The sequence below is a fragment of the Numenius arquata genome, chromosome Z, assembly GCF_964106895.1.
Source record: "Numenius arquata chromosome Z, bNumArq3.hap1.1, whole genome shotgun sequence".
NCBI lineage: Eukaryota > Metazoa > Chordata > Aves > Charadriiformes > Scolopacidae > Numenius > Numenius arquata.
In genome coordinates, this window is record NC_133616.1 from 22013210 (window position 1) to 22027170 (window position 13961).

The following is a 13961-nucleotide window of genomic DNA, read 5'->3' on the forward strand; positions in this document are numbered from 1 at the left end:
TCATAATGTTGCTGAAGCAGAGCAGTGTTAGCGTTTCACCCTATAAGTAATTGCATTTTCAGCAGTGAGGTGACATTATGACTGTGCAGTTTAGTGTTTTGGACTTGCTGTCTGACTTGTTCCCTGGTTCCCCTCAAAATGCAGCACAGATGGTATTAGAAAATTAGAATTTGGAGTAGTTTCTTTTTAAAGCATTTCTGAAACTTTATAGACAGCTACAGGTCAGACCAGGAGTTTGACTGGGTGATAATGAAAATGTCATTTTTGCTCTAATTTTCAAGCAGTCATGAAAGCCTTAATTATCCAGATAAATATACAAAAGAATATTTTGCCATGTCTCAGCACATGGAACTGGCTTTCCTTATGTTTGTCCTTCTGGTCATTACTAGCCACTTGCATTCTGCTACTCATTCATTTGAAAATTATGAGCAGAAAAGACAAATGCCTACAAAATACACAGCCCAGTAGCTACCAATTGTATTGATTGAAAAGGCATGAAAAAATGCTACAGTAGTAATACTTTTAAAAAGTGATGTTTATCGCCTTGTCCACAGTCAGGTAATTTGTCTAAATAATGCCTGTAATAGGTAGAGCTATCTCTAATGATTCATCAACTGGATGAAGCAAGACCCGGACGCAGTGCCGCTTCTCTCTCTGCAGTGGAGTCCCTTTGGGTTGCTACCTCCTGTCAGTCCCACGCTCACTGTCACTGTTTGCAGTGGGAGTGGGCATAACTTTTTTCGTCTTGGTTCATCATGGAAAAGCCGAGCCAAAGGACAACTGTTGCTGCCACTGCTTTCCTTTCTCTGCTGTCTTTTCCAGTGTGAGTTGGCTGAGAGATAGAGGGAGCCCCACCTTGGTTACCATACCTCCCCCTCCATGCAGCAGGTTGTCCCATAGTCCCATGCAGCTGTAGGTCATGGTGCAGTCAGGGCTCCGCAGCCCCTCAGTCACATTTGGGGCTGTATCTTGCATCCCTGTAAAGGAATTCTAGGTGGCGCTAACATAAATAGGTTTTCAGCTTTAACAATGCTGAACCCCTCTTTCTCCAGAGTGGTCTAAGGCTTTTCATACTGTTCAGCAGTATCTTGCACTTTCTCAGGGCAAAGCTCGGCTCTGTATAGCAAGCTCAACAGCAGGCCTGGGCCATGAGCCCTGCTTTTTAAGCCCTTTTTTGGCAGCCAGGGTAATATGTAAACTGTGCCCAAGCTGTCCTCACAAAGGACATGTTTTTTCTCTTTTCTTCCCCCTTCCTTCTGTGAATACTGGGAGTGTTGATACGGGAAATAACATCTTGGGTCTTTATATTTTGGGAAATAATATGGCTCGCCAGGTTGTGGCAAATTCTATTGTGTTTTTTTATATAAACATTTGCTTTCTGTTACAAATTCATCATATTTTTGAGTTTTAATACTGTCTGTGTTCTTTGAAATAATCCATTTGATTTTTATTTCTTTTACAGCATGGATAAGAAAGAAAAGAAATGATCCACCCACTATTGAGGTGAGAGATTAAGTGTCTTTAAATTTTCAGTTGTTGTAATTAAACTACAATACCTAATTTATAGTGGACCCATCTGTCCAGTAATTTGTCACTTTTGGGGGAGAATTTAATAAGCTGCTTGTCTAATTGGTGAAATTGTCCACAGACTAGATGTCTAACACTTAGGAAAAAGGAAAACAAATGCATATATAAACTCCAGTGTTCTTTAGTTGTTACTTTTATCTATGTGAATTCTTTAAGATGACCTACGTAGATTCTTTAGGATTATCATGGCCATTCATGAGTGTCTTTATTTAAATGAATTATGAAATTACTGCTATGAACTTCCAAAATAGTCCTCTATGTATTCATGCAACATTTCTTTCATGGTAGTTGACATTGAAATGCAGGTTTCAAATCCAGTTGCCAGTGGATTCATCAGTACAGGAAAACAAATTGCACTAACGTTTTACAACGCTAATGAGATGGGGGAGTTGCAGCCATGACTTTTTCCCTAAGTGGTTTGCAGTGGAATGAAGCAGGGAGATACCCCACAGTCTTTCATGCTGATGAGTTTGTTAAGAGTGGAATGAGTTTGCCTCTTGATCTGTATATACAGGTGCACACACATGTGCTACTTGCAACGAAGCACCAGGTAGGAATGAGTGAGCAGGTGAGGTGTGATTTACTACAGCAGATTCAAACTGGCACCCACAGCGGCAGCAGATACTTGACTTGCATCAGTAGGAATAACTGTCAATTTCAGCGGAGCTGTGTTGGCGTGCTCTGGCCAAAGATTTGGTCACTGAGATTTTGCGGAATATACTGGTTTCTGAAAAGTTTTCCTGCCTGCCTCTGTGTTAGGATGACCTGGGGAAGCTTTTCAGCTGATGTTTACAAGCCATAAGTCACTGAAATGAGATCCTACACAACTTACAACTTTTCAACTAATTCTCTCTACCTCGGTTTCGCGTTTGCCAGTGAGGTTGTAGAGGTAATGAGGGCTGTAATACACCCAGGAATGGAAGAAGTTTAAGTTAAATTTATCTTCAAAGCTTTTTAGCACTCAAAGCAAATTAAGACTTTTGTTTGCATTAACATTTGGGTAACTATTAAGTGTGATTTTTTTTTTTTTTTTTCATTTTTTAAAATCTTTTTTCTCCTCCCTCCTCATCCTAGTTACTTGTGCAGAAGTGACATTACAGCAGTTGTTCTGTCTAAGCTTGGACTGATCTCCTTTTAAGTAGCTCTGGCTTGTTCAAACTGGATGCATACAATTTTTATTGTTGGAATTACCACCTCGTGATACTTGAAGATGAGGAGTGTTGCATATCTTTTGTCCTATCATTTCCCTGAGCCAGACTGCCATGATAATTGCGCTAAGATAAACCTTCTCCAGAGAACACAGGCAACCTTACTTTGGAATTGGCACAATAAAGCTCTTCCTGGCACTGGACGTGTTGGTTTGTTTCAAAACAGGGAGCAAGGAGTCTCCACAGGTGGGAGAACTGTGGATCAATAGTGTTCTAAATATTTTACCCTCCAGAAAAAGCAATTTATGGACAATGAAAGATTATTGGGAGTAATGGTGCTTTCAGAGTTTCAGGACTGCTTATACCTTTAGTTTGATGAGGTAATAGAACTGAAAAATAATTTAGTAGCTAGGTACTTTACCTGCAGGTATGTGCATTGACCTTATCAGAGCAGAAGTGACATAACTGAAATTTGAAAAGTAATTATCTTTTCTTGCAAGTAATCTCTAAATTGTTTTTTTTCCTGTATAAGAAAAGGTAGTTCAAATATTTGTACATTAAAGATTCTTGCTAATATTTTTAAAATAATGCTGCAGTCACATTTTAGATATGTGATAGTGCAGCCTAATTTTTTTTTTTTCTGTATTAGTGTAGGGTGGTAGGTACGATCTACTTCTCTCCTGGTTTCAAAGTGTTATACCACAAACATTTATACCACAATATAATTAAAAATATAATTATACTAGTGAAGTACATACAGAATACTGTTTGGTCCCTGTTTGGAGGACTGATTTGCTTTAGTGTTTTAGCTGTATAAACTTTACTGGCTGCTATTTTGTATTATACTCCCTTTTTGACAGTAATGCTGTTATGGTAAACTACTGTTTGACAGCAATGGAACAAGGGAATATTTGTGACCATATTTCATGTTGAAACCCTGTATAACAAATCTCCTCCTTCTTTCATGTATTTCTCATGAGACTAGACTATTTCTGAAAAGGGATGCAAAGTCCACAAATTTTGCATTTTTGCTTTAATGACATTTTACTGTCAACATCATGTTGTAACACCACAAAACAGCATTACCATTCCTAAAGCGTTAAGTCTCTGGAGCTGTGCCTATTGAGACCTACCTTTGTGATCTGTAATACCACTTTTGGGGATGGTTTTCCTTTTTTTCCTGTCCTTTGGCCATCATCTTTTTTTTTTTTTTTCTTTCAATACCAAATGGCTTATGTTAAACTTCATTAAAATTTCTGTTCCTTTGCTCTCCTCTGTTTACCTACCATCCCTCTTTAGTATTTTATGTTTGGCTTTTTTATATTTGTCAAACTTGTCTTTTATTCAGCTCTCAGTCATGGATGATAGAGGTTGCCAAACTGTTCAGGCTACGAGCTCTCATGATGAGCTCTCTGATGAAACTTTAACTGAAAATATTTCAGAGATATGGCTTCACAAATCAGCCGAATCTTCCTGATCTTACCAATAGCACTGATGACCACATTTTGGGAATCAATGGGTTTGGTGAATACTGTAGGCCAACAAATTGTCATTCATAATCATCATGACATGTCAGTCACCTAAATAAGAATGAATATGAGTTGTCCTTCCTTACACTGGTCAAGGAAGCTGCGTCATGACACCGGCTAAGCTCTGTTGATTTATGTTCAGGCCATTTTTTCTTCCACAAACACATAAGTGATCTTTTTTTTTTTTTCTTCTATTGTAAAGTTTTTATTTTCTCACAGAAGAAATTACTTTACATCTTTTTTTCTTTAGATACTTTTTTTTTAAATGGAAGAATACTCCAGTGACTTCACACATCAACTTGTTCAGTGTTAAGTGTTTCACGTACTTAACAGCTTCTTTCTTCCCTGGGCCCCCACTGCTTTTTCCCTGTTTTTGGAGGAAGTCATTTAGACTTCTGTCTACTTGGCTAGTCATAACCCAAGAATGGTTATTTCTAATGTGACCAGTGACGTAAGGTATGTCAGTGGTTGGAAGCCTTGGGTTTTAAAAGTCAGCTTCTGGGATACTGGAAACAGTTGGTTGCCTTTTGATTTTATTACAGCTTGAAATATGCCAAGTCTCATTCTCAACTCACTTATGATGAGGGTGATAACTTTGCAAATGAATGCAGATCAAGTTGATTCTTATCTTGCGCTGAGACATATTCTGTTCCTATGGTAATCAGGGAGTCCATCTTGATAGAGAATTTTTGATCATGTCTGCACCCAGAGTAAGCATGCGTGTGTGCATACACATGTATACACATACTGCTTTATAACAGGCGACAGTCTGAGCTTGTATGTGTACATCTTTGCACTACTATAGCATTATGTCATCTATCTATGGTTGGCTGAGAAATTTTGTTCCTGTGCAGTTGTAAATTACATTTTAATCAATTTAACAAGTGATGAATAATTAAGTAGACTATTACATTTCTTTATTATATATATAGGAAACTAGATGTATGGAGTATGTTTTTGGGCAAATAGGAAATGTGTTCTTGTCTAGAGAGCTTATAGTTTAAAATTAATGAAAATGTTTTAATGGCTACAAATATTAAAATATTTTTAATCAAATGTTATTTTTATGGAAGAAAATCTAAAATTTATCACTTCATATGCAAATTAGTGTACCTGCTAAGCATTAATGTTGTTGGAATTTATTAACAAAAGTTGTCTTGGGATACAGCAGTTTTTTTATAGGAGTGATATTTCATCCATGCAAATTATTTCTTTAGATGACTATTCCCTTCCATTCTTTGAGCCATAGTTCCACGTTCAGTATGGCTCATCAACTAGGTTGTAAGGTAAATGTAAACGTGCTGTCTTGCATACACTCCTGCCTCCCAATTTTCCTTCAGACTATAGATTTCACTCCTGATTTAAACTGTGGCATCTTTATATTTCGGATTTTTCACATCTCAGTTGCAAAGGAAAGAAAAAATGGGCTTAATTTGCTATTCTGTCACCAAACCAGAACTCCCCAAATTTAAAAGATGTTAAACAATGTAACACCTATAGGACCACTGTTGGTGTCTCTCACTCTTTTTGTGCACCTTCATGAATTTCAAGCAAAGTTCTGCTGTTGAGAACTTCTTAAGAATTCTCAGCACTTTGTTGATAGAAACTTTGCATGGCATTCAGAAGCTTTGCTGCATTCTGTATCTCCTGTTTTCATTTGGGGTCACATCCCCTTAAAAAAAAAAAAAAAGCTTTATTTAAAATTTGAGATAGCATTATGTAAATATATTAAAAATACTAATGAGAGAAATTATTACTTTCTGTTGGTGCAGCTCCTAATGGAGATAGTGGTTGGATGCATGAGATGCTTTTAAGCTTTGGTTATGGTGGCTGTTTGATAGAGTACCTGTCTCTCTATCCGTCTCTCGTTTTTGTATGATCAGTGTGTATGTAACACACAGCCAGTTCCCTCTCCCGGCCCCCCCCCCCGCCCCCGCCCGCCCAGCCCCCTAGGTAGTGGAGTCATGTCCAAATTGGTTTAGGTGTCTTGTATGTTAAGACACATTGAGTCTTCAACCTGGAAGGAACTGAGAGGCATATTTCTAAGGATGTAGCAAACCTTAAAAATATTGGGCATATAGTGTTTTTTTAATCCTTTCTGTGCCTAACTTTTTTTTTTTATTATTCTTCAGTATTTCTGATTTCAGAGGGCATCAGATTTGTAGGGGTTTTTAAAGAATCCTATTTCTGTAACACAAGGTACCTGAATGTATTTAGAAATCTAACTCTTATTTTTCCCTGTAATAGACCTTGTAGCTATGCACTACTTCTGACAGTGTCCTGAGCTTCAAGAGTACCTGAGTAGCTTGCCATGCTTTATGGCCTCATATGTAGAATGGAGCTAAAAATAAAGTTACAGACCATCTTGGTGTGCCAGGAAATGCATGAGGAAAAACCAGAGAAGGTTCTCATGGCAATGCCTAGAGAAACTGGTATAGAGAGAAAGGTGGTTTATCTCTAATGTGATATCTGGCGATTGCCAGCTGTGTGTCTATCATAATGCTCCTCAGTGAACACAGCTAGAAGTCACTTCACTGTCAAGCTGGGTGCTGCTTCCTCTGTAGTGCATACAGGGCTGCAGAGCTACAAGTATTCTCAGTTTAAATTGAAACCTCACTGTTGCTTTGCGTGCATGTGTATATATGTTAATATTTCATGGGAAGTAAGGTAGAATTGCATCTTCATTTAATTAGTGTCAAGAGCCTGAAAATAGTTTGAAATAGAACATCACAGCAAATGACTGCTTTTCTCGTGCATTATGTACTTGTTACACAGTAATAAAATGCCGTGGCTTCTGAATTGCACAGTTGGATGGAAGGTGAAATATTAAAAAAAGAAACTTTATGTGACAGCTCCTGTCTTCTTTCAAACTATTTCTAGCATTTCCATAATTATCTGTTTTGACAACCTCCTTGTCAAGGGAGGAAGAATATATTTCAGTGAGTTGTAATAAGCATAAGGTTTCAATGATTGTTTCTCCCTCCTTCCCCCTCCAAAAAATTGCATTGAAATTACATTCTGTTTGGTTGCCACAATGCATACCCACTTTCCCCATTTATTTGATCATAAGTATTATTTATTTGAGAGATGGTATGATCAAAACTAGCTTCAGTCATGGATATTAGTTTACACAGAATTCACGTTCCTTTAACTGGAATGGGATGCCATTTGGGAAGAGTCTTTGCTTGACACTGTTGGGATTGCACGTTACAGTTTTGCTTCTATCTTCTTTCAGGTGCTTCACTTGAGAAGTTTGAAAACGAGAACTCTTACATGGAGATTGTACATTCTTGCATAGATAATAGGGCTTAGCAAAAGAGTGGTTTATTGCTGAAGCCACAAAAAGCTGCAGAATATGATTTGATAAATGCTATTTAAAAAGCACAGGGATGAACAACTCTCTAAGCAAAGTATTTTCATTGTTGTCCAGGATCACAATCAGGATTGAGAATTCGGGACATACTCAAGTGACTTGACTTGCACTAAATAGTATTTTGCGTAGTAAATTGTGCATGATTCCAGTGAAAGGGCAGTCAAATTTGACAATATAAAGAGCTGAACTACCAAGGTCTAAATAGAAGGAAGTAGTCAGAGAAGTCACTCAAAAAAAATAAATAAATTGAGAGCTTGAAGAAGCTATCATCTTTTAGAGTATTTCCCTGTTATTCACTTTAACTTTCCCCTCAGGTCTGAAACATGGGTGCTTGTCAGCCTCCAAGAAGAGTATTCAGGCACCAGTTTGTACCATTACTTCCAGTTTGCCTATGCTGCGGATCCCAAGGCTGTAGAGGAGAGAGCTGCTGCTCCTCTGCTACTCTTCTTTGTGTGGGAGGGAGTGCATGGAGCATTGGCTCTGGCTCCTAATTCACTGTCAGCACAGCTGAACGGGGGTGGAGGGAGAAGTAACGTGTACCAGGAAAAGGGCTGGTACAGATTACATCATATGTAGAGTAAGGGGAAAGCAAAAACCAAACTGGGACTGAGTCACAGCTACAGTTCCTTGTTTGCTCTCTGGGCATCAAGGCTATGCATTGCCCTTTACTGAGGGCAGAGTGCAGTGGTGCCGGGCTAGTTTGTGACTTTTGCTGCATCTACATGGTTTCATCTGTGATCTTAAAAGTGTGTGTAGTTCTGTACAAAAATTTTTGCAGTATTATAAAAATAATTCAGGCACAAACCCCTACTGGCTCCATGTGTGGCCGACATGCTTTATATTCCCATGTCTGGGCTTTTTCTGTTCCTTTTGCCTCTTATTACATGTTCTTGCCAAACGTGTGCTCCACTGTGGTGCCCTCGTGACTGTCAGCTCATGCCAGAGATTCTGTAGATTTTATTTACACAAAAATTGCTCTGAGTTAGAACTAGTATTTAACAGATTTAGCTTGTTAGTAAATGTGGTACTAGCACTGCATTTAAAACTAAATATCGGGCTGTCATCAAAGCATATATTTGTACATATACTTGTAATCAATGCATTGGTTTAATGCACATTAATTGAGGAGTGCTTTAAACCTTAATTGCAATTTTTGTGCTGCTACGGATTGATTCCAAAGAATTAGGGCACCTCTCATTTTCTCATTTACAGGATTAGGAGCCCAAAATGCACAAACAGCCTTCACCTAGAGTGAACTATTACAGATGATCCTAAGCAGTTACCTTTCCTTTACTGAATTTCACTGAATTTCACTGAATTTTTTTAGAGTTGGAAGGGACCGTATAGATCATCTAGTCCAACTCCCCAATTTTTACAATAAAAAGGGAATCAGAGCTTCCCATTTCAAAAACCTGCGCACTATTTGAGGTCTGTTTTGGTACTTGCTTATGTTGAAGGGGTTGTTGCAGTTTCCAGGCAAAAGCAACTGTCCTAAAACAGCAGCTATGTTAGTTTAGTAATTTCTTTGGATAATTTATCAGATTTATGTTTAAAGGTCAAAAAAAGATGTTCTACAAAGCCTGGACAATGAGAGATGCCATAAATCGTGATGTGTCCAACAAAGATCATTCAGATCAGTTTACTTGTGAATTATGCAGGGTGCATCCTTCTAAATGATCACATTGAGTGCACAGAACACAGTCCAAATTTTAAGTTTGTAACTGATCAAAGATTTGCTCCAAAACTAAACCTAAATGAAACAAATCTGACATTGATTTGACTGCTGTTAATTGTTGATTGACAAGAGATATTTAGCGCATGTGTTCTTTACAAAATTAGCAGTTGGCTCAGTGTTTGATTTAAATAAGTATTTTAGCAAAGCCAGATATGCTTTTATAATTCAGGATGCTCCTCTGGTTTTGCCGTTCACTGACACAGCCCTTTATTTATCACATTATTTCTTACTAGCAGCCTGGCACTGCTGAGCTCCTGCTCAGTTGCTGAGTTAACAAGATCTGCCATGGACCATAACATTCAGTGCTTCCCAGTGATGAGGTCCTGCCTCTGCCTCCTACTCTTGAAATATGATGTAATATGTGATTACTTCATCTTGCCTATTAAACTTGTCAAACTGGAAAATGGAGTTTAGTTAACCAGTTTGGCAATATAAAAACAGGTGAACTAGCTTAACTTCTAGCACTTTGCTGGACTTGTACTTAATTTGTCAGTGAAGAAAAAATTCTGATGTTAAATTGTCTTATAACAATCAACTTTCTAGTACTGTTCCAAAACAGATTTTTTTCCTTTCCATTTGTCATTTTTTAAAAAAATTTTTAGCTTGTATGTGTGAGTTTTTAAGAGGCAGAGTTCAAAGTTCAAGTTCCTTCATGATTAAACATAAAATATTCAACCTAGACACACCAAAATACAAGAATTCTATGACTATGTAGTTTGTTCAGTTAAAACAAAAAACATTAATCTGTCCAGATATTTCTCTGTTCTGGCATCAAATAGTAGTTAGCTAACCCTATTCAAATCAAGAGAAATCATGAGTATTTCAACATACGTAATTAAGATAACTTAGGGAGTTGGAATAGTTTCTAAGACAACATTAAAAACAAATAGCTTCTTTATTTAATCAAAATACAAACCCATCTGAAGTGAAATGTGACATCTTGCTCAAAATTAATAATACATAAAACCCTTGTATTTATAGGTTTGGGTTTTTAGAAAATCATCTAGAAAGAACAAAACTGAAACAAGTACCAGTCTGTTAAAATAACCTTTAAACAGTCCGTCTTGGACATTGTTATATTGGTACTGTATGTCTAGCCACCTGCATCCCTAGAACCACTTGTTCACAAGTTTGGGTTGCCCTTTGCCTTCAGGAGATTGAAAATGCTCCATGAGAGGCAAGCGGTGTTATAACGGATGGTTTACTTGAGGACTGAGAAGGAAACAGTAAGGAAGTAAGAGGAAGAGGAGGAGTTGTTCCTCACATTGTGGGGTTCAGGAGGTGCTGCAGGGTAGAAAAGATTAAGTATAGGTATTTGCCTGTGGAGAAGGCTGGCAAGAAGCCTTCAGCAAAGGCTAGTCACTGCTGAGCCCAGTGGAGGAGCCCAGTGAGTCCCGGCTGAAGGAGTATGCCAGTCTAGAGAAACCTCTTCTGTATTTATGACACTTTCATACCAGGAGGAACTGATTTTATTTGTTCTGTAAGGCTACTAGTTTATTCAGAAAATGGAAAGTAGCGACAATATGAGATCCTTTTGGGATGGAGTGTTCTTTCACTCTTAATCTTCAGCCTACAAAGCAGGTCTTCAGTACAGCCTGGTAGGTGCTGGAAGTCCTTTGATTGTGGACAAACTTCTAGATTTTTCTCCATCTGTGGAGTAGGGGTGAATACAGTATCCATGCAGCAGAGGATGCTTAGTGATACATCTCAGCTGCCAGAGTTAAGTGAGAGCTTTAACAAAAATATAGTTTGCAAGAAAAGTGGAAATTTCGTGCTAGTGGCATCAAAGTACAGCCTGGTCCCTTTTGCAGCAATGCACATGGAAGACAGCAACATGTCTTGGGCTGTTGTTGCCCCCATGAGCAGTCTGGTTTTGATTCTTTCTTCATGCAGCTGTTACGCCACCACTAAGATGTCAGAATACGCAGAAGTTGTCAGTTTCTGGATTAAAAGCAGCTTCCTCAAATTCCACATAGGGCCACTTTTGCATTTTCTCAATAATAATGTTATGTTCTTCAAAAAAACCTTAGAGATCACTTTCTTAAACCCTACCTTTCTAAGGAAGGAAGGCATACAGCTCCAGTCATTAGAAGGATTAGAAACCTCATAGAGCTTACAATAATCAGCAAAGATGGACAAGCAGTTACCAGCCGCTTCATTATATTCCGCTTAAAAGTAAACTGTAGAACATGTAGTTGGCAACTAGTTCTTGCCACGTTGTATGTATCTTGTTCCAAATGCTGGGACCTGATGCATTTCACAGTGAACATCTACGTGTAGGGATTTCAACTGGTATAAAACATGGGTGGATGTCTTAAGGCATTTTTCATTTTTTAGTTTTGCAGCATAATTCAAATCCTTAGATTTCTCTTTTAATAAAAACGATGAAGAGTATTTCCTGTACACTTTAGATGCCATGTGCCTCCTGAGAACTGCAGGTTCAAATGGCTTATATCATTTATTTGTATAAAGAGAGTATTGGAAGGGCAAGCTAACCCTTATAAAACTGCAGTCACCTGATAGATAGCATGTTCTTTGTGTTGGATAGAATGATTTTGTATTTCCCCTGAAGGTCAGAGCACATTACATACGCATGTTCTTATATTTCAGCAGAAAACTTAAATGGTATGTTTTGGGGGGCAGTTTATAGTGAAGCTAGCCATCCTATAAAATATTTCAATTCATCTTGGAGGATAGAAGATAAATGTTCTGAACCTGCAAATGCAATTTAAAAAAAGCAACCTGTCACTGTTTGCAGTGCATTAAAGAGTAAAGGGTTGGGTAGCAATGGAGCCTCAAAGTGCAAATGTAGCTGTGCGCAGGTGAGTTGCAGGAGCCTGTGGTGCCACGCAGTTTTACAGTTACTACTTGTCTTGGGTAGAAGAGCCCAGCTGATGTTGGCTGCTCTACCGCTGTTCGGCAGGTGATAGGAAGCCATGCAGAACCGGGAGGCTGTCTGGGGAGGAACCTTTCTAACAGTCAGTATATTTAATTGCAGTGCAGAGCCACGCAGATAAGCTGAAGCCAAATTTGGAAGATTAGTTATAAAGATCCTGTGCACTTCTAGTGTGTTTTCAGGATAATTCCTTCTACAGATATGCATGCAATAGTTCCATTAAAATTTGCATTTTGAACAAAGTTGATTATCCTATTCAAATTTGGAACTACTTGGATCTTTAATTTAAATGCCTGTAATGGCAGGGAAACTTCAGTCTCATAACTGCTTCAAACTGCAATGGGTATGGTAATTGAACTGGTACTATTTAGAAACACAATCACAATGTTTAAAAAAACAGTGTATGTTCTAGTGAGAGAGAATTGAGAATGAAGTATTTGCTGGTGATAATATTGGAAACAAGAAGGACTCAGTGTCTGTGAGAGAGTTCCACAGAACAAACTTGCCAGTATCAAAGGACAAGATGTTTATGCTAAGAAAACTCATCTATTTGACCCAGTTTTTCTAACATGCCAGTTGACACGAGATTCCTGATTCACATTTTCTTTAGTTTGAGCATAGGAACCCTGATTTCAGTGTACACATTAGTGGCATGAATGTAATGCATAAAATGAGTGCTTACAGATACTTTGAACTTGAAAAAATTTTGTCCTGGTATGCATTGTATGGAAGATTCTGAACAAGTCACTTCAGTATTTTTTTTTCCTTGTTTGCTAATGAGGATCATTCCTCATGCTTTTTTCAAGATCAACATGGTTCTTTTACTAGATCACAAATATGCTTTGACCAGTTAAAGCTGATTAAAAGGGCCTTGTCAGACCGAAAACCAGATGACAATTACACATCAGCATTTGAAAGGAACTTGGAGCACTTGGAATTTAGTTATAGCTTCTATTACCTGACTAAAATAACTTTGTTAAAGTGATCACTGGAAAAGGTTTAAAGTTAGTAAATAGCTGTTCACAGTAAGTGAATTACATTCGTATTTTAATAAATCATTGCATGCTGTTTTAGCAGAGGCTATGATGCAGTCTCCAGATATCACAAAGGTATATGACCTTGTTTCTTAGTGGGGTAATACAAGCACCGTAGGAGTAATCCCCTTGAAATCAGTAAGGTCATGGTAGATTTATACAAGCATGTGGTAAACAAGGATGGAATTGAGAGATGTTATAATGAGGTTTGGCTATACTGGCTGTTGAAAATTCGACCTTGTTACACTTGGCAATATTTTTATTTGAGTATGGGAGAATTTTCTCCCTCTCCCTGCCTCCCTTCAGTTTGCAAAGTAGTTTATGTGCTGCTTGTGTGTTTTCATGCTGTATGGGTATGTGAGGTGTTTTGCCTCTGCTCTGTGCATCTGTGAATTTAAGTATAGAGGCAGTAAGGATGCAGAGAAAGGTACTAGTTTTCATGATACTGCTAAGATAAGGTTTTCTTTAAATACTGCCTTTTTAAGTTTTCTTCAGTTTTTGCATACTTGCTATGTCAACTCTTGGCAGTATCACATGTATTTTAATGCCATTCCTAAAATAATGTCACAGTCTTCTACTCAGAAGTGTTCTGGTCTAGTTTCTCCTTGGGTCTTCTATATACTTGTAATCCAGATAAAGCTGTTTGGCCCTTTTCCTCC

General features: G+C 38.0%; 1 protein-coding gene across 1 annotated transcript in view; it reads left to right on the forward strand.

Moving 5' to 3' along the window:
• NDUFAF2 (NADH:ubiquinone oxidoreductase complex assembly factor 2) overlaps window positions 1–13961 on the forward strand; it is a 64288-nt gene that overhangs the window by 47372 nt on the left and 2955 nt on the right. The window contains exon 3 of the mRNA XM_074165722.1: window positions 1463–1503. Coding sequence (XP_074021823.1) covers window positions 1463–1503 — 41 coding nt within the window. The remainder of the gene's footprint in view (window positions 1–1462; window positions 1504–13961) is intronic.